This window comes from Sus scrofa, chromosome 4 (assembly GCF_054392235.1).
Source record: "Sus scrofa isolate SSC_HxYL_T2T_F1_AM1 chromosome 4, Sscrofa_HxYL_maternal_Yorkshire_Landrace_v2.0, whole genome shotgun sequence".
In the NCBI taxonomy this organism is placed as follows: domain Eukaryota; kingdom Metazoa; phylum Chordata; class Mammalia; order Artiodactyla; family Suidae; genus Sus; species Sus scrofa.
The window spans coordinates 116164440-116182552 of record NC_139386.1 but is presented as its reverse complement, the minus strand read 5'-3'; the positions used below and the strand labels follow the sequence as shown (position 1 = coordinate 116182552).

At 48.3% G+C, this 18113-nt stretch overlaps 2 protein-coding genes and 1 non-coding gene across 9 annotated transcripts in view; 2 read left to right on the top strand and 1 right to left on the bottom strand.

Annotated features, from left to right (window-relative positions):
- Positions 1 to 407: 407 nt before the first annotated feature.
- On the top strand, positions 408 to 817 carry LOC146404209 (small Cajal body-specific RNA 2). Its single transcript, XR_014845031.1, has one exon.
- The window catches only part of ELAPOR1 (endosome-lysosome associated apoptosis and autophagy regulator 1), a 79256-nt gene continuing 61553 nt past the window's right edge, over positions 411 to 18113 (top strand). The window contains exons 1-3 of one of the 2 annotated variants that reach the window (XM_085023747.1): positions 411 to 3353; positions 4878 to 4978; positions 9057 to 10809. In XM_085023747.1, coding sequence (XP_084879873.1) covers positions 10657 to 10809 — 153 coding nt within the window. In that variant the 5' untranslated portion in view covers positions 411 to 3353; positions 4878 to 4978; positions 9057 to 10656. Of the gene's footprint in view, positions 3354 to 4877; positions 4979 to 9056; positions 10810 to 18113 lie in introns of those variants that run through there. The other variant, XM_005663592.4, reaches the window with a different exon arrangement.
- CFAP276 (cilia and flagella associated protein 276) lies at positions 2592 to 9405 on the bottom strand. 6 transcript variants are annotated; one of them, XM_085023752.1, is made up of 6 exons: positions 9240 to 9405; positions 8916 to 9078; positions 5130 to 5246; positions 4506 to 4621; positions 3420 to 3547; positions 2592 to 2741 (listed from the first exon to the last, which is right to left on the bottom strand). In XM_085023752.1, exons 3-6 carry the CDS (start codon positions 5160 to 5162, stop codon positions 2671 to 2673), a joined length of 348 nt encoding a protein of 115 aa, XP_084879878.1. In that variant the 5' UTR covers positions 5163 to 5246; positions 8916 to 9078; positions 9240 to 9405; the 3' UTR covers positions 2592 to 2670. The 6 variants fall into 6 exon arrangements, with proteins under 6 accessions (XP_084879878.1, XP_084879875.1, XP_084879877.1 ...); XM_085023749.1 differs by lacking the exon at positions 8916 to 9078 and adding an exon at positions 4773 to 4839 and having other exon boundaries at positions 4506 to 4587; XM_085023751.1 differs by lacking the exon at positions 9240 to 9405 and adding an exon at positions 4773 to 4839 and having other exon boundaries at positions 4506 to 4587; positions 8916 to 9051.

Here is an 18113-nt window from a genome sequence, read left to right as displayed (position 1 = left end):
CACCTTTGTCTTTGGTAAAATGATGTTTGCCTTCGTCCTTTGGAGGAGCTCCTGGGAAGTTGATGTTGGTAATGACCAGGAATTGCCTTCTCCCTGGGAAAGGAATCATTCACTTAGAGACCTCCGGAGATTGAATCATCTTATATCCAGTACTTGGATCAAAGATCAAAGAAAAGCTATAGATATGGATTATAAATATGTAGCTGCACAAAGATCAAAAGGCATTCACGATTCAGTTTTGTGGGAACTTGTTCCGCCTTTACCTGGGCCCTGGGTTCCCCTCCGAGCCACGCGAGGGCAGCAAAGTGCGCACACGGGGAAGGCCTGTGCTGGATGGTTCCTCTCAGAATCCTCCGGGGCGGGGTAGGGCGTGCAGAGGGTTTAAAGCAGGGTGCAGACTTCCGCTCCGGAACCGGAGGGAGAGCGGCCGGGGGTGAGGTTGCAGTGTGCTGTGATGAGGAGTTGCGTGGAAGGCGCGTGCGGGCCGAATGTGTGAGTGGATGCGTGAATGTGAGTGCGCGTGGTGCGTGCAAGGCGAGTGCGTGCTCCCGCCCCCGTGCCCCTCCCCCGGCCTACACCTTGATCTTATTTGATCGGGTTGTGACTCCAGCCCCGCCGGGCCGACCCGAAATGAAAGGCTCACCTCCTGCGAAGCCCTTTTCTTGGGGCGCTGTGCAGCGAGGCCCAATGGGCGGTGGCAACGCCGCGGTCCCGGAGCCGAGCCTACGGGGCCCGGCGCTCAGACGTGATGAATTGATCAGATAGACGAGGCCGGGCTCGTCCCGGGCCGCTGATTATCGAGGCGATTCTGATCTGAGCCCGGCTCCAGTGCACGGCAGCCCGCGGCGTTGGGGCTAACGTGTCAACGGTCGGCGGCCCCGGGCCGCTGGTGGAGGTTGAATGAGCCATCTCCCCGCCTGCGGGAGCGGAAGCTAAACGTCGACGGAGGCCTTGTTCCTGCTGCAGCTTTTTTTCTTCCCTAGCCGCCTCCTTTTCTTTAGGCCCGCCTTGCAACGATGATTCTTTTGTATGGTGCCAACACTGGTGCCCCGGGTATAAAGGCACTCTACAGTGCCTGCCGCAAAGGGATAGAGGTTTACATGCATGTCTAGATGTGTGTATATCCCTAAGAGAATTTGGAGAGTTTATTAGAACTCAGATTCCAGGGACCCGCAACCAGATTTACTGAATTAGAATTATCAGGGACGTCTAGGAATCTGTATTTTTAAAAGCTGCCATGCATGGATGGCAATAATAAATTTGATGTTATCAACCCACGTGAGGTGATGAACCAGAGCCATTCTAAATAATGAGAACTGAAACAATATTGCCACTGAATAGACTGGAGTATCTCTGGGGAAGAGGGGCTGTGATGGGTTGGTGATTTAAGGGCCCTGCACCTGAGTACCAGGAAGAAGCCCTTTTATATCTGAATTATTCAGCAATGCGTATGCTGTCTAGGCTTAGAAATGGGAACCTGGAGTTCTTGCTATGGCACAATGGGATTGGCAGCATCTTGGGAGCCTTGGGACCAAGGTTTGATCCCTGGCCCCTGTTGCCTGTGGCTTAGGTTACAACTGTGGCTGGAATCGGATCCCTGGCCCAGGGAACTCCACATGCCACCAGGTGGCCAAAAAAAAGGGGAGGTGAAGAGAAATGGGAACTTAGTACAATAATTCTAAAAGGTCTGCCATTTCTTTTTTTCTTTCTTTTTTGTCTTTTAGGGCTGTACCAGTGACATGTGGAGGTTCCCATGTCAAATCAGAGCTGTAGCCACCGGCCTACGCCACAGCCACAGCAACTCAGGATCTGAGCTGAGTCTACAACCTACACCACAGCTCACGGCAATGCCAGAACCTTAACCCACTGAACAAGGCCAGGGACCAAACCCGAGTCCTCATGGATGCCAGTCAGGTTCGTTAACCACTGAGCCAAGACGAGAACTCCGGTCTGCCATTTCTTGCTCATTCTAACAGCAGGTTCCTGTGAGTTACTTGGTGATTTAAGAAGCCACATTAATGCATCAGTTTTTAGGTACCTTTAGACCCCAGCACCAGATTGTTGAGTCCTGTTTCTAAGACTAGGGGGCTATATATCACAGCACAAATCAAGGCAGAGAAAAGGGAATTGACTCCCAGGCAAAAAGTAGCAGAGGGAAGAGAATGAACAATGGCAAGGAGCCAGCACCAGGAAGATAGAGTCCTCATGGGAAGGTAGAATCCATCAGGTGACTAAATCCAGGAGGTCTGAAATCAGTTAAGTCTGACCTCAGCATGAATGTTAGTGCTACTAAAATTACAGTGTTTATAAGCTCATTGTTTCCCCAACACTTAGTGCCAGACACATAAAGGTTTGCAAGAAATGTCGAATGGGTGATATCTGTTGGTTGGATTGACTCCAGCTGACAAAATGTGAATCCCTGTCTCCTGCCAAAAACAGTGCTGTTTTGTCCTAGATCTGTATCTTTTTGGCAAGATCACTTTCTGAGTTGCAAATATGCCCACCAGGACTAGTTTCTGGAAGTTGAGAAATGTCCATATTTCAAGAGTAGTCAAGTGGCACCTTGCAGTCTGTGGATAACACACAACGGCTTCGTCTTACACAAACCTCTTTAATGTAGGCGGGCGAAGGATGTCCCACACGATTAATTAGTCTGGGGCCTGTCAACACTTAGGTGGAGAAAAAGCCACCGTCATTCTTCCGGGAATAACCTCTGTTGGTAGCTGCAGTGTGGGGGGACACTGTGGAGAAGAGAGAAGGAGTGGGCTGTGAATTTCAGACGCTCTGCCTTTTCTGAGAACCTGTCACCACCCATACGTTTATGGGCACTATGGAGACGGTTCTAACCATGGCAGAACCTGGCACAGAGAGGGCTGATGGGAGGTTAGCGATAGGTCTTCCACTCTCAGGTTTGTCTTTTGCTGAATATTTTTGCCTCCTAGACGTAAGGCTGATGAAGAGGCTCTGAAAAACTGAATTTACTTCTAGCTCTCTGGTCAGCATGTCCCCTGGTATTAAGTGCCATCTTAATCACTGCTGTTCCCAGACTCTCAGTTACGCCTGATGTTCCTAATAACCAATCACCTCAACTCCCTGATTTTCTTTTTCTTTTTCTTTTTCTTTTTTTTTTTTTTTTGGTCTTTTTAGGGCAGCACTTGCGGCACATGGAAGTTCCCAGGCTAGGGCTCGAATCAGCTATAGCTGCTGGCCACAGCAACGAGGGATCCAAGCTTCATCTGTGACCTACACCGCAGCTCATGGCCAAGGCCAGATCCTTAACCTACTGAGTGAGGCCAGGGATCGAACCTGAGTCCTCCCAGAGAGTCAGGTTCGTTACCACAGGAACTCCTCTCGTATCCTTTTAGAAAAGCTCTTGTACCACCCATCTGCCTTTGGTCCTTCAGTCTTCTCACCCTTACCTATGGATCCCTGGATGCTGTGAATAGACTCCTTCTTAGGGTTGATCCAGTGTCTGATGTTAGCTTGGGAAGTGATGGGGGGTGGCTGGGGAGGGGGTAAAGATTCTCCAGGGAACTGGATCTTGATTCTAGAAGATGACATGGGGAAGAACAGGGGAGAGTGAAGTCAGTTCGGAGAAGGAAGGTAAGGAGGAAAAGAATTGCATGCAACCTCAAAAATACAGCAGCCTGGAGTTCCCATTGTGGCTCAGTGGTTAACAAACCCAACTAGTATCCATAAGGACACGGGTTCGATCCCTGGCTTCACTCAGTGGGTTAAGGACCTGGCATTGCCATGAGCTGTGGTGTGTAGGTTGCAGACACGGCTTGAATCTTGTGTTGCTGTGGCTGTGGTGTAGGCCGGTGGCCAAAGCACCAAATGGACCCCTATGCTGCAGGTGTGGTCCTAAAAAGACCCCCCCAAAAAAAAAAAAAAAAAAAAAAGCAAGAGTTCCCACTATGGTGCAGCTGGTCAAGGCTCTGACATTGCTGCAACTGTGGTGTAGGTTGCAGCTGTGGCTCGATTTGATCCCCGGCCCCAGGATCAAATTCTGTGGGTGTGGCCAAAAAATAAAGAAAAGCAGCCAAAGGCCCTGTGGAATTAATCAAAAATTGTGTTTATGCAGATGAGCACAATCTTGGAGGATGTGTGTTCATTTTAGGAAACAAAAACAAGTTGTATTACAGATGCAGACACAAAAACTACAGGGAGTTCCCGTGGTGGCTCAGTGGGTTAAGAACCTGACATAGTGTCCATGAGGATTTGGGTTCAATCCCTGGCCTTGCTCAATGGGTTAAGGATCCAGCAAGGTGCAGCATAGATCACAAATACAGCTCAGATCGGTGTGGCATAGGCATAGGTAGGCAGCTGCAGCTCTGATTCGACCCCCAGCCCAGAAACTTTCATATGCCACACGAGCAGCTGTTAAAAATAAATAAATAAAAAGAGACAAGTTCCAATTGATGGTTAATTTCCCAGGTGCCACTACCTTACACGATTGGATGGCACTGTCCTTAGTGGGAGAGACTCCGCCTCCACCCACTTACCCATGCGTATCCTGGATGGTCTCCTGGTGTATCAGTATCTCGCTCTTGTTCTTGAATGTCCCCGAGTGGTGGTTGTATAAGGCTGACAAGCGGAAATCCAGGTCATCCTTCGGTATCTACAGAGGAAGCCAACCCCCCAGGGTTAACTTGCCACCCTGGCACCCGCGCTAGTCGGTTTCTATTGGGTTCTTCTACTCTTTCCCCAAAGCAGGTGAACCCCTTTTGGGCCTGAGATCCACCAGTTCCTTACACACCAAATTAGCGTACCTGGTGACTCCGTAATTCTTAATCGTTCAGAACTGTCCTGGTTTGGTCCAAGGAGTGGGGAGCTGTCCTGGGGACCAGGGAATCACTAAATGTCCTTGACTTGAGCTTAATGGGCCTTACCTCATTCACAGGCATAACGAGAGAATGATGTGCTCCAGGTAATCAACTGGAGCAAAACCCAAGCTTTCTGACTTCCTAGAGGCCAGGTAAGTTGGTATTTGGTTTTAGATCTGATAGGATCTTGGATTGGGGACAAGACATAGACGCTAAAGCAGTCAGGGACAGATCACCTTTCCAAAAAGATATTAATTAATCCTAAGTGGATATAAAGAGAAATAGCATTCCCATGCTAGGTACCTCAGGATCAAAAAAACAAGCATCCCGCCTCATTGAGGTGATTGTGGCAGTTGAGCTGAGCCGACACCAGGGTTCCTGTTGCTGAGCGAGGTGAGTTGGGTTCTTATATGGCAGTTTCTGCAAAAGAAACCACACCCAGGACCTGGTTACAGGAGGCCTTGGTGATGCGGTAGCTTCCTTGACATCCATCCCCTTATTCCATCCTGTTTGCACTGAATCGCCAACATCTACAAGAAGAACAATATGGGGCAAGACTCCCAGGCTTGTGACCCTCCTAAGTTTTCTATCTTAGAACTGAGAGAAATGAGCCAGGAATACAGGGAAAGGGGTGAGGTGGGACAGGGGGTGAAGGGTGGGGAGCAGATGGGCAAGAGGATGAGCTCAGGTTCAGAAGTCCTGAGTTTGAAGAAGAGGTGAGACATCCTGATGCAGTTAACAGGTGTGAAATGGGAGAGCTCAGAACAAGTCATGGGGACCTGGGGGTCATCCACATGACCTGGTGGCTGCAGCCTGCAAAAAGGAGCCTGCTCAAAAAGGGAGAGATGGTTCCTGAGGGCTGCACGAGGTTGTAACTGGGCTGGGGCAGGTGGAGGACACACCAGAGGGCAATCAGAGACAGAATCAGGAGAGTGCAGGGCCTAGGCAGGTGAGGAAAAATGTTTCAGTAAGCAGGGAAGGGTCTCTATGACTGTGGGAATGTCGGAAGTTCATTGGACAGTCCGTCCTCCAAATGAAACCCCACACGTATGAGTGTGAAAAGCGCATAGCTGATGTCTTCATCACGTGTAAAGTGCCCTGTTGTTCACCACTGCATCCCCAGAACCTAGCACGTGGTGTTCTAAAAGGAAACACTGGGGAGTTCCCCTTGTGGCTCAGTGGGTTAAGAACCCAGCTAGTATCCATGAGGATGCGGGTTCAATCCCTGGCCTTGCTCAGTAGTAAAGGATCTGGCGTTGTCAGGAGCTGTGGTGTAGGTGGAAGACACTCAGTGGGTAAAGGATCTGGCGTTGTCAGGAGCTGTGGACAGTGGTGTAGACAGTGGTGTAGAGGTATGGACAGGAGGTGTAGGTGGAAGACAGAGCTTGGATCCTGCATTGCTGTGCCTGCAGCTGCAGCTCTACGTCGACCCCTAGCCGGGAAGCCTCCATATGCTGCACGTGTGGCCCTAAAAAAGCAAAAATAAATAAATACAATGAAATATGGATTGAATCAGTGACCGACTTCTAGTGAGTACAACTACAACCTAGGAAAAAACCTCATTCAACCTATCTGATGCTGGACCCTCCTCTTCCCCTTTGTATATTACGAAGTGCTGTGTGACTTCACTCAATTAGGCATTAATTGAATGGTATGCACCAGGCACTATGCTATCTCCAAGAAAGATGAAAAATGAAATGGGAAAACTACAAATATACATATGATTCCAGCATAGGCAGCATTCCTTTCATTCCCCGAAGGCTACATAAGGCTCATTTCTGTCAGCAGAAGGGTGACATGGTCTTTCACGGAGAAAATCCAGCCTGTCAAGCATGCGGGCCACGTCCACATCCACCTTCCTTCCATCTCAGAGCAAGGGAAGACCCTTTTACCCAAGAATAATGCTTCTCCCCTGAACCCAGTCCTTCCCGGTGCTCCAGTGTCCTCCTCCTTTCCTCACATCCCCGGCACCAGCTTCTTATCCCTTCACCATCCGGCTGCCACTCTATGGCCTTCCCTCCTGAGCTGAGACTTACCACCTCCACTTCCTCCCGTCCCATCCCCTCCTCAGCCCACTGCAGTCTGGCCTCTACTTTGAGCACCTCCTGAAACTGCTCTTGCTGGTAACCAGTGGCCTTTGTGGCAAGGCCAGGTGGATCCTTTCCAGACCTGATCTTATTTGACCTCTGCAGTTTCTGGCACCACGACTCTGATTCCACGAAATGTTCTCTCCATCCTATGTGGGTCCAGCTCCTCCTGGGTTTCCTCCTGCCTCTGGCTATTCTCAGCTTCCTTCTCAGCTCTGCTTTCTGGCTCTGCCCTTCGTGGTATTCTCCAGGGGTTTCGTTTCAGCCTGACTCTCATTCACTGGATGAGCTTATTCCTTCCTATGGCTTCAACTACCATGTGAACACCACAGCTTCCAGATATCTTCAACCCCCAGCTCTCAACCATTTGCCAACTACTCATCGCTGTCCCACACGCACCCCAAAAGCAGCAGCTACACAATCTCAACACCTTTCTCCCCAAACCTGCTTCCTCTGGACACCTTACTCAGTAAATGGTATCAACTAAGTCCTCAGAAATCTAGGAGCTACCCTACCCTCTCTTGGGCCCACATCTATTTAGCAACAAAGCCCAAACAGTCCTGTCCTTTGTGTCTTTGCCACCCCCTGCATCACTTGCATGACTTTTTTTTTTTTTTTGTCTGTCTTTTTAGGGCCCCACCCGTGGCATATGGAGGTTCCCAGGCTAGGGGTCTAATCGAAGCTGTTGCCACCAGCCTACGCCAGAGCCACGGCAATGCCAGATCTGAGCCGCGTCTGCGACCTACACCACAGCTCACAGCAATGCCAGATCCTTAACCCACTGAGCAAGGCCAGGGATCGAACCTGCAACCTCATGGTTCCTAGTCGGATTCGTTAACCACTGAGCCACGACGGGAACTCCGACTTTTTTATTTTTTATTTTTATTTTTTGCTTTTTTTAAGGGCCACACCTGAGGCATATGGAAATTCCCAGGCTAGGGGTCGAATCGGAGCTGTAGCCCCTGGCCTACCCCACAGCCACAACAATGCAGGATCCAAGCTGAGTCTGTGACCTACACACAGCTCACGACAACACTGGATCCCCAACCCACTGAGAGAGTCCAGGGATGGAACCTGCATCCTCATGGATACTAGTCGGATTCGTTTCCACTGTGCCACATGGAAACTCCTGCATCACTGTTTTAGATCCATTACTCCTTCTGGAGATCACTGCACCAGCCTCTGAGCTGATTCCTCTTGTCCCACTGACATCCTATCCAATCCATTGCCACTTGTGCTTGCTACCACACCCATCCAGCATGTCACTCCAGTGCTGGATGTAAGGGTTCCCCAGGACGAAAACCTAGTTCACTAGCATGGTATGCTCAGCACACTCACTCCAAACAGGGTCACTTCAGCTTCCGCCCCTCTGCTCCTCTATTTCACACTAACACTTCAGCCACTCTGGACTCTTTGTCCTCTAAGAGACTCGCCTCTCCATGTCTATACAGCTGCTGCTTCCTTTGCCTTGAATGTCTGGTTCCTGTTTCCTTCTTCCTAACTCACATTCCACCTCTTCGCTCCCCTGGTCCAGCTAACTCATATTTGGATGTCACAACTCACCTGCTCTGGAAGCTTTCCTTTAAAGTTGCTGTCTCCCACGACATATTACATATGACTGTCACAACACATGTGCTGTTGTGCAAGCACTTTTGCTGTTGCTGTTGCCCGTCTGGCTTTTCTACTAGAGTTCCCTGGGAACAGGAGCTACATCTAATTTATCTATACATCCTCCGTGTTTAGTAGGGGGCCTGGCATATGGTACATAATAAATGTTGAACAAACAAAAGGGAGTTCTTTGATTTTGTTATTATCTGTATTTTGCACCACTTCAAACATCTCAAATGCTTCTACCAGGGAAAAAAATTCACCTAAATTCCCAAATCACTGGCCACCAACATTAAACACACTTATATATACACATTCCAGCATGAATCAGAAGACATGTATAAAGCGTGACCTGTGGTTTTCAGAGGATTCTTTCCCACTCCACAGATCCTACCTCTTCAGAGAACAGTCTTCCAAAGAGGGTAAAGGGTGGCTGGGCGGAACCTGGGCGTGGCTTGTGTAAGTCCCCTTATACCAAGGGGCTGCCAGTGCCCCTGGTTCCCGGACTAAAGCTCTACTTCTCTCTGCTCAAAAGCACTTCTGAAACGCTGTCAGACCTGAATATGGGAACATGGAGGCAGGCAGAAGGCGGACTTATCCGGTCCCTCACTCACCGTCCTCACCAGAGCCCGGTTAAGTTACTATCTCTTCCCGTCACGCTGACAGAAAAAAGAATGCCGTCGACACTGCGGGGAATATGTGCAAGAAACCTCAGTACCTTGGAAGCCCGTATTTTTCCCAAGTAGGAATCATCGTTATCCAACGTGGAATGCTGGAAAGGGTCTCGGGTGAGAGGCATGGTAAAATGCCGAGCGAGACGCTCTTTAGAGGGACGAGAGGCCCGCGCAGCCGCACACACCTTCGCGCGCGGAGAATCGCGGGTCCCAATTGTTTGGAACGCCCGATTTCAGTTGCCAGGCAACAGCCCCGCCCCCTGCGACTGAGGTGAAGTTCCTCGGAGAAGGGCGCCACCTGGCGGTCCAACGCGGGAGGCCCCTCGGAAGAAACTATCAGGAATACAGCGTGAAGCACCGCAGAGTATGCCAAGGAGCGCTGGATTTGCAATCCTGAGTCTTCGGTGAAAAACGTCGACGTCCCATTGTACGGGTCTTCTGCAAAAGATTTCAGTTGTGGAAAAAATTCCTAAAAGATGCCCCAGAAATGTTCTTCTCTCTGGCATCTAACAAAAGGATTTCTCAAAGCTATGAGAGAATGAGGATGTCAAGAGACAGAAGAATCCAGTTGCTGTGCTTGGAAAATTGCTAGCTAAAGCAAACTTTCCTTGCTTTAACTCTATTTAACTACGCGAGCCTCAGGGCTTCACATAGAGCCTGTTGTCAAGGCACGGATAGGTTTGACGGGATAAAAGTAAGGTCTCCAGGAGTGCACTTGTGGCACAGTGGGTTAAGGATCTGGCGTTGTCACTGCAGGGGTCCAGGTCGCTTCTGTGGCGCAGGTTCGTTCCCTGGCCCGGGAACTTCCACAAGCCGCCGCTGCGGCAAAACAAGAGAGGAAAGAAGGAAAGAAAGAGAGAGAAAGAAGAAAGAAGATCTCTAGAAGTGGCTGTTGCGGTACCGGGGTCACTCTTTTAGGCTATAACCTTTGGAGGAGAGGCGGCATCTCAATCATTTATCACTTCGCACAGAAGTGCTTAATAAGGATTTATCAAGTGCCACGTCTGCAAAATTAGAGATGCTCATAAGTAGTCGATGGCCCGAAATAATGAATTAGATGGCGACGGTTTGGAGGTGGTTTCCACCGCGTTCTTTACACGAGCCCTGTGCGCGCCTGTTGGGCCCGTTGCAGATCCTGGGCGCGTGCATTTCCACGCCGCGCGCGCCAGCGGCGGCGGCTGCTATGGCGACCGGCAGGTGAGCGGCAGAGGAGCGCGTGGTCCCTGCCCCACCCGCGCGGAGGCAAAGAGGAGGCGGTTGCCAAGGCGACGTGGATAGGAGGAGAAGAGGAAGGAGGGAGGAGGAAGGATGGGCGGCCTTGGCGTAGCCGCAGGGAGGTGACTGAAGCGAGCCCAGCCCCTTGCATCCTCCCCCTGTGAACCTCCCTCCCCTTTTTTTCCGCCTTCAGTAGCTACAGACGCAGCACCTGAGCCGCTGCTGCCGCTCGCTCAGAACAACACTATGGCTGAGCCTGGGCACAGCCTCCATCCCTCTGCCAGAGGCAGGGGAAGAACTGAGCGGCGCACACTCCGGCTTCTGCGGCTGCTGCTCTGGGTTGGGACCGCCTTCCAGGTGACTCAGGGAGCGGGACTGGAGCTTCACGCCTGCAAAGAGGTACTGTCCTCCCCGGCCGACCCCACTTGGGTCGACAAAATATTGGATCCTGGCGGAGACGTTGGGATCTGGGCACGGACAGTTTCAGAGGCCACGGAGTTTAGGTTTCTTTGGGGATAAGGCGCGGGGGTGGGGGGAAGAGGAGCAGACTGGCGTCATGGAGAGGCCAACCCACTAGAGGACTCACAGAATAGATCATCCTCACAGCTTGGGCTGCTGAGCTCAGGGGAAAGGTCCCAGCTCCAAGGAGCTCAGGAGGGAACTGAGTCCCTGGACTCGGAAATGAGGGAAGAAGACATGGACTTTTCCCAGCTGCAATGACATTACCTTTAAAGTGATTGAAAACAAAAAGATGATGTATAGAGGGGCAAAATAGAAAGTGGGAAAAGAGAGAAGTGGGGTAAGACGAGTTTGGAAGGCCGGCAGAAAACAGTGGATGGACATGGGAGTCCTTGTGGTTTGATCATGGCTTTAAAAAAGCAGTATGAAGGTGGGAGGTCGTTGAGAGGGACCCCATCTCCTCTCTCCCCTGGGTATGAAACATCCTGTTACCTTGCTGGCTCCTAAACGTGGATCTTTTTTTATAGTTTGCGCCCCCCCCCCCCATACACACTTTCTTTAATGTACCTGACAGTGTATGATCCACCTTTGACCAGACTTTCAGCTCTAATATCTCACATTCTGCCAATGCCTACTTCCTTTCTCTGGACTTTTGCTTACATATGTCGTAAGCCTTTTTCAAGGTGTTTCTAAAGTTTTGCTAACATGATTCAGAGAATAAGTACTGAATGTCTTCCCAAGCCAAACTGCCTTTTGAACATTCTTTTGGAGGGATACAAAAAGGCATTAAAGAGCAAAAAAACAGTTTCTGTGGTGTTGGAATAATAATTGGTTTGCTCTGAGTAACTTTTTTAAACCATATGGTAGAGGCAGCAACAGCATATTTACAAGAACTGCAGGGGAGAAAGCAAAAAAAGTTCTGTTATCTATGTCGCATGTAAAAAACTCATAATACATGAAGAGTCTAGCCCAGTACAGTTCATCTGAAATGTCATACTTGGTTAAGGTTTTGAGAGATTGAAATTTTTTATAAGTCATTATTAGCTACTGATTAGCAACAATGAGCCTGTCTCTTGTGGCAATACATTATTGTGAAGGCTTTCTGACTCTACATACAAAATTATGGACTACAAAGTGAAAGGATAGGGGAGAGGAGAGAGTTTTTGTGTAAATAAAGAGATTTGACTTCATTCATGAATATGTATGAGTGACTACGGTCAGTGGGAATTTTGGTAACTTGTATCAGCTCCAGTGATGACCTGCCCTGGGCCAGCCACATTTCCACACAGCCACTTTATGGCCTATTTTAAAGCTGACTGAGGACAGGATGATTTTGTCAGTGATTGTGGCTTACTGGCCTTGGTGGCCTGTGGTCTACCCAACCGAGATAACCAGTTCCAACAAGCAAACTCACTTGCCTAAGAATCCAACATGGGTGTCCCCAGAATGGAAGGTAAGAATCTTAGAGTTCAATGACCACTTCTTGTTGAGATCTTTGTGGACGATGGAAAACATGAGACATTTAAGCAATTAACTTTGTACCATCTTGCTTTAGAAGGAGGGCAGAATTTTGATACTTGAGAGCATTAACTTGTGTACAAATTTTACCTTTAGTCCTTTTTTTTTTTTTATCTTTTTCAGAGCTGCACCCATGGCATATGGAGGTTCCCAGGCTAGGGGTCTAATTGGAGCTATAGCCGCCAGCCTATGCCATGGCCACAGCAACACCAGATCCAAGCCGCATCTTTGACCTACACCACAGCTCATGGCAACGGATCCTTAACCCACTGAGTGAGACCAGGGGTCGAACCCGTGACCCCACGGTTTCTAGTTGGATTCGTTTCCGCTGCGCCACAACGGGAACTCCTCTTTAGTCCTTTTAAACTGATTAACATCTGCCTAAGCAAAAGGCCTTGTGGCAGCTGAAGGCAGTGGAAAGCTGTGGAACTCATTATGCCAGGGTTCCAGTCCCTGTTTGTTATGTACCTCCCAGTTTTTGCATCTGTAGAATGGGTATTTCATTAACACCTACCTCAAGAAAGACTGCTTTGAGGATTGAAAGAGAAAATTCAAATAAAACACAAATTAGAATTATCTGGCCCTCTTCCCCTTTCAGCATCTTTACCATGAGATCCACACCCCATGCTGGAGTAGAAGCCACTTAGGAATCATGCTCATTGGTCCCAGGCGTCAGCAAGTCCTGTTTACACTCCCCTTGAGCAAACAGTGGCCGCTGCTGAACATCTTCGACTCCAAAACAATAAGGAAGTGAATAAACCCATTATTGTAATAATGTTTGTTTGGCAATAAGAACTGACCCGACAAGTTTGGGGGACTTCCAAGCCTACATGGTAAAAAACCAATTCGGAGTAGACCAACCCTTTCCTGTTGTCAATCTTCATATGAATTTCTTGTGCGTCTATGTTAGGTATTAACAGCCGGGATTCTTCTCGACCAAGGCTGACCCTAGTGACAGCGATGCTCTTCCCGCTTTGTTTCTGAAGTCTGCGGCGTCCGTCTGGATCAAATCAGAAAACAGAGAGGTTTAGGATAGGGCCTAAGTGGAGGAGGCCGAGAGCTGGGAGTTCTAGATTGCTGAACGTGTGCCGGGGCTTGGTGTTCCTTTCACGGTTTTACAATAATCAGGGTCACCAGTGGAACTAAACATCCTTGTGTGATGTTTGGCTTCATGAATCATTTCTTTAGCCCTGTGCTAGCCCAGGCTAAGTGCTGACTGAGAGCCAAAGGAGCGTTTCCTACAGCATAACGCATCTGCATCAAATGAGAGAGGAGCAGGCAACTGCCTTTCATGGATCTGTCTTGTCTTGAGGCTCCAGCGCTAATAGTCCCCAAAGGGACTTCCCAGTCTGTTCTGAAAAGCCCATAGGGCTTAGGGATCTGGCAGGCATGGATTGGAATACAATTTGGCGAATGAACGGTGACTCTGTCGCTTAGTAAAGATGCTACTTGGAGCAAGTTAATTGACTTCGGACAGCCTCAGATTCCTGATCTGTAAAATGGGGTTGGTAACACCTAAATCACAAGGCTGTTGTGAGGATTAAATTAAATTGGATAACGCATGTAAAATACCTACTATATACCCCTGACATGTCATAGGCATTTTAGAGGTATGTAGTAGAAATATATAGGGGTATATAGTAGAAATATATTGGTAGGGTATAGAGTAGAAAGTTAAGTCCCCAAAAGGACGTATTAAGGATAACATAAGGTTAACATATGGTAAGCAGCGCGGGAGTGGCAATAGAGAAGTTGATAGGAAAGGAAAACATATTTGAACAGTTGGCACCTAATCTGCTTCTGGAATAATCAGTAGAAGTTCAACGGGCAGAGATGGAGGGAGAGTGCTTTCCAGAGAGCGGGAGGAGCCCGAGAAAAAGATCCTGAGAACTGCAAGTAGACCACATGGCTGAAATGCGGGGTAGGTGAGAGGAACACAAGGACTCAAGGAGGGAAAGTGAGAACCTAAGTGGGGCGTGGCTAAAGGAGTTCCAGCAGAGAGAGGGGCGCAGCGTATGAAGTAAGTAAGAGTGAGGTAGGCGGAAAGGTGAGAGCAGCGAGACGGGGGCAAGGAGACCAGCTCAGGAGATCTCACAGAGGTCAAGGAGGAGGTTAACAGAGGGGCTGCGCTGGGATGGGGGCAGAGGGACAAATAGAAAGTCATGGATATGAAAAACGTGCTGAAGGTAGAGGATAAAGGATGTGACAACTGATTGAAGGGGGTGGGTGAATTGGTAGGAGGAAGATAATGCTCCCCCCCCTTTTCAGCCCCACTGCAGTATATGGAATTTCCCAGGCCAGGGATTGAATCTGAGCTGCAGCTTCGACCTATGCCAGAGCTTCCCCAAGGCCAAATCCTTAACCCACTGCGCTGGGCTGTGGATTGAACCACTGCCACCTCTGAGACCACATCACATCCTTAACCCTCTGCACCACAGCAGGAGCTCCAGAGCTAGATAATGCAGAAAGGTGCTTTGCAAAATGCAGAGCACATAGTAAGTGCTCAGTAAATGCTGTGCTTCTTACTGTTTCCTGATCTGCTTTTTAAGAATCAACTTCCAGAGTTCCTGTTGTAGCTCAGCAGGTTAAGACCCTAGCAAGTACCCGTGAGGATGCGGGTTTGATCCCTGGCCTCACTCAGCAGGTTAAATATCCAGCATTGCTGCAAGCTGTGGCATAGGTCACAGATGCGGCTTGGATCTGTCATGGCTGCGGCTGTGGCTGGAGGCTACCGGTTGTGACTCTGATTCAACCCCTAGCCTGGGAATTTCTATATGCTGTGGGGGAAGCCCCCCAGATTAAATAAATAATTAGATAAATAAATAAATCTATCAATTCCCTTGTGGCACAAAGGGTTAAGGATCCAGTGTTGTCACTGCAGCAGCTCAGGTTGCTGCTGAGGTGCCAGTTCCATCCCTGGCTTGGGAACTTCCATATGCCCATGGGTGAGGCCAAAAAAGTAATAAAATAAAAAATAAAGTAAAATAAAATGTCATAGGAACATCATTCTAAATCATTAGATAGTCTTCATGATGTCATTTTAATGAGGAACTGGATGAACTACCCTGGCTAATCTCTAATGCCAACCCATTCTCTCTCTCTCTCTTTTTTTTAATATACTGAAGCCTTTATTTTATTTGTCTTTTTAGGGCTGCACATGCAGCATATGGGGGTTCCCAGGCTAGGGGTTTAATTGGTGCTGCAGCTGCTGGCCTACGCCACAGCCACAGCAACTAGGAATCTGAGCCACGTCTGCAACCTGCACCACAGTTCACGGCAACACCAGATCCTTAACCCACTGAGAGAGGCCAGGGATCGAACCGGCAACCTCATGGTTCCTAGTCGGATTTGTTTCCACTGTGCCAGGATGGGAACTGCCCTCAACCCGTTCTCTTTGACCACCCCAACGACCCATCCCGTCTTGACTCAGTGTAGGTCAGTAAGTCTTCCTTCCCTCTGGAGTGACCCATTTTTCCCATCTGCTGAATCGTTCCTATCAATCTTCAAACATGCTATTATTTCTACCATAAAAAATAGAAAAAAACAACCTAACTTCTCCTGAAGGTCACTTCCCCTTCCAGCGGCCACCCTGTTTTTCCACTCCCCTTTGAATTCCTATAATGTCTAAAATCACTGTCTCTAAATCCACTCTTTCCCGTCTCTCTTGAGTCCACTCCAAGCTGACGCTCATCCCCACAACTCTACCAAGACTACTCTTACTCAATCAATGGTAACTCTTCAGTCTCAACTACACTTCATCCACCAGCGTCTGGTAAAGCAGTTATCACTCTCACCCACCAGGAACACTTTCTGCTCAAGACTTTCAGGGCACCATCTCTTCTGGGTGGTTTAGTTTTGTGTACTCCTTGGGCTCCTCCTCTGTTCTCTTGATTGATTTTTCCCTCGGGTCCTTGAGGGTTTTTGGTGGTGGTGTTGTTTTGCCACACGTGCAGCATATAGAAGTTCCCGGCCAAGGATCCAATTTGAGCCGCAGCTGTGAGACCTAAGCCACAGCTACAGCAACACCAGAACCTTAACCCCTGGGGCCACAGCAGGAACTCCCTTGAGTTCTAAATCTAGCAGTTCCTCAGCACTATCATTGAACATCCATTAGGTATGTGTAAGGAGTTTTCTACTTCGAGACAGGAAGCCTTTAGGAGGAGAAGCTAGGCCACAGCCATAGCAACATGAGATCCTTAACCCATTGAGCAAGGTCAGGGATCGAACCCGAGTCCTTGTGGATACTCATCAGGTTTGTTACCACTGAGCCACAATGGGAATTCCACAAAAAAGGTTTTTATTTTTCATCTGTAATGGTAACATTTGATTTTTCCTTTACTTTTCAGGTTTTGATTTTATTCTTTAGATTTTTATTGGACTATAGTTGATTTACAATGTCGTGTTACTTTCAGGTGTATAGCAAAGTGAATCGGTTGTACATATACATACATGTATCCATTCCTTTCCAGATTCTTTTCCCATATAGGTCACTACAGAGCCTTGAGTAGATTTCCCTGTGCTGTACAGGAGGTCGTTGTTACACATCCATTTCATACATCGTCCTGTGTATGTTAATCCCTACCTCCTAACTTGTCTCCCCTCACCTATCTTCTGCTTTATTTTCTCCAGGGCACCTCGCACTTTCTAATGTACTCCATATTTTATTTATTTTACTTGGTTCTGTCTTTTCCCACTAACACGGAAGCTCTGTGAAGGCAGGGCTTTCTGTGTGGTGTTTCATGCTGTCTCCAATGCTCAAATTAGTATCTGGCACACTGTGGGGCCTCAATAAATTAATGTAATAGATGAATAATATTCCACTGATGACATTTTATTTATGTCATCTATATGTCCTCCCAGTTGGTGAACATATAGGTTTATCTAACTTTTGGCTATTATAGTTAATGCTAAAATGAGCCTCTTTTGCATATTCTTTTCAACACATATGTCATTACGCCCTTGGAATAAATTCCTAGAAATAGAATTGCTGGGTGAGAGAGTAAGATCATTCAGTTAACTCTTTAAATTATGTTCCTAAGAAATGGGAATCCTTGAGCCAAAGTCGCATACACTTTATATTGTTCCATAGTATCCAATTCCTTTATTGGAAAAATTGCATCGATTTTGCTTCCCATTAACTTTGCACACCCTCATGGTTTCTCATATCCTTGGCAAAGCTATCATTCCTTTTGAACTTTGACACATCACTAGACAACACACACACACACACACACACACACACACACACACACACACACACACCCCTTCATTCTTGCTTGGCCTATAGCTGACGGACCCTGTGTGTTTCAAGAAGGACCCCGTCTTTAGGTCCAAAGTGACCTCAGAATGTTTCAGGAGGTTCTTACTGTGACTGGGAGAAGACTGCTCATTTTGCAGCAAACAATGTAAAAATCCCTGCAGATTTACATTCTTGTCCTGGATCCCTTCTCAGCTGCCTCCCCCTCCACCTCACCTGGCATGAAAACGCTCTGCTCTTCGCCCATCACACTATGCCAAGCCTCCCCTCTGCTCTTGCTCACACACCCCTGCCTATGTGGTCCTCGGGAAGGAGTTTGTGGGGCTTGACAAACAGAATAGATATTCACAAATAACCGCCCCAGCCAACTTATACATTTGGTTAAGTGCTATGAAAGAAAAGGGAAGGATACGCTGAGAGGTTATGACGAGGAAACCTGATTTAGATCACGTAGGTTGGAGCAGGCCTC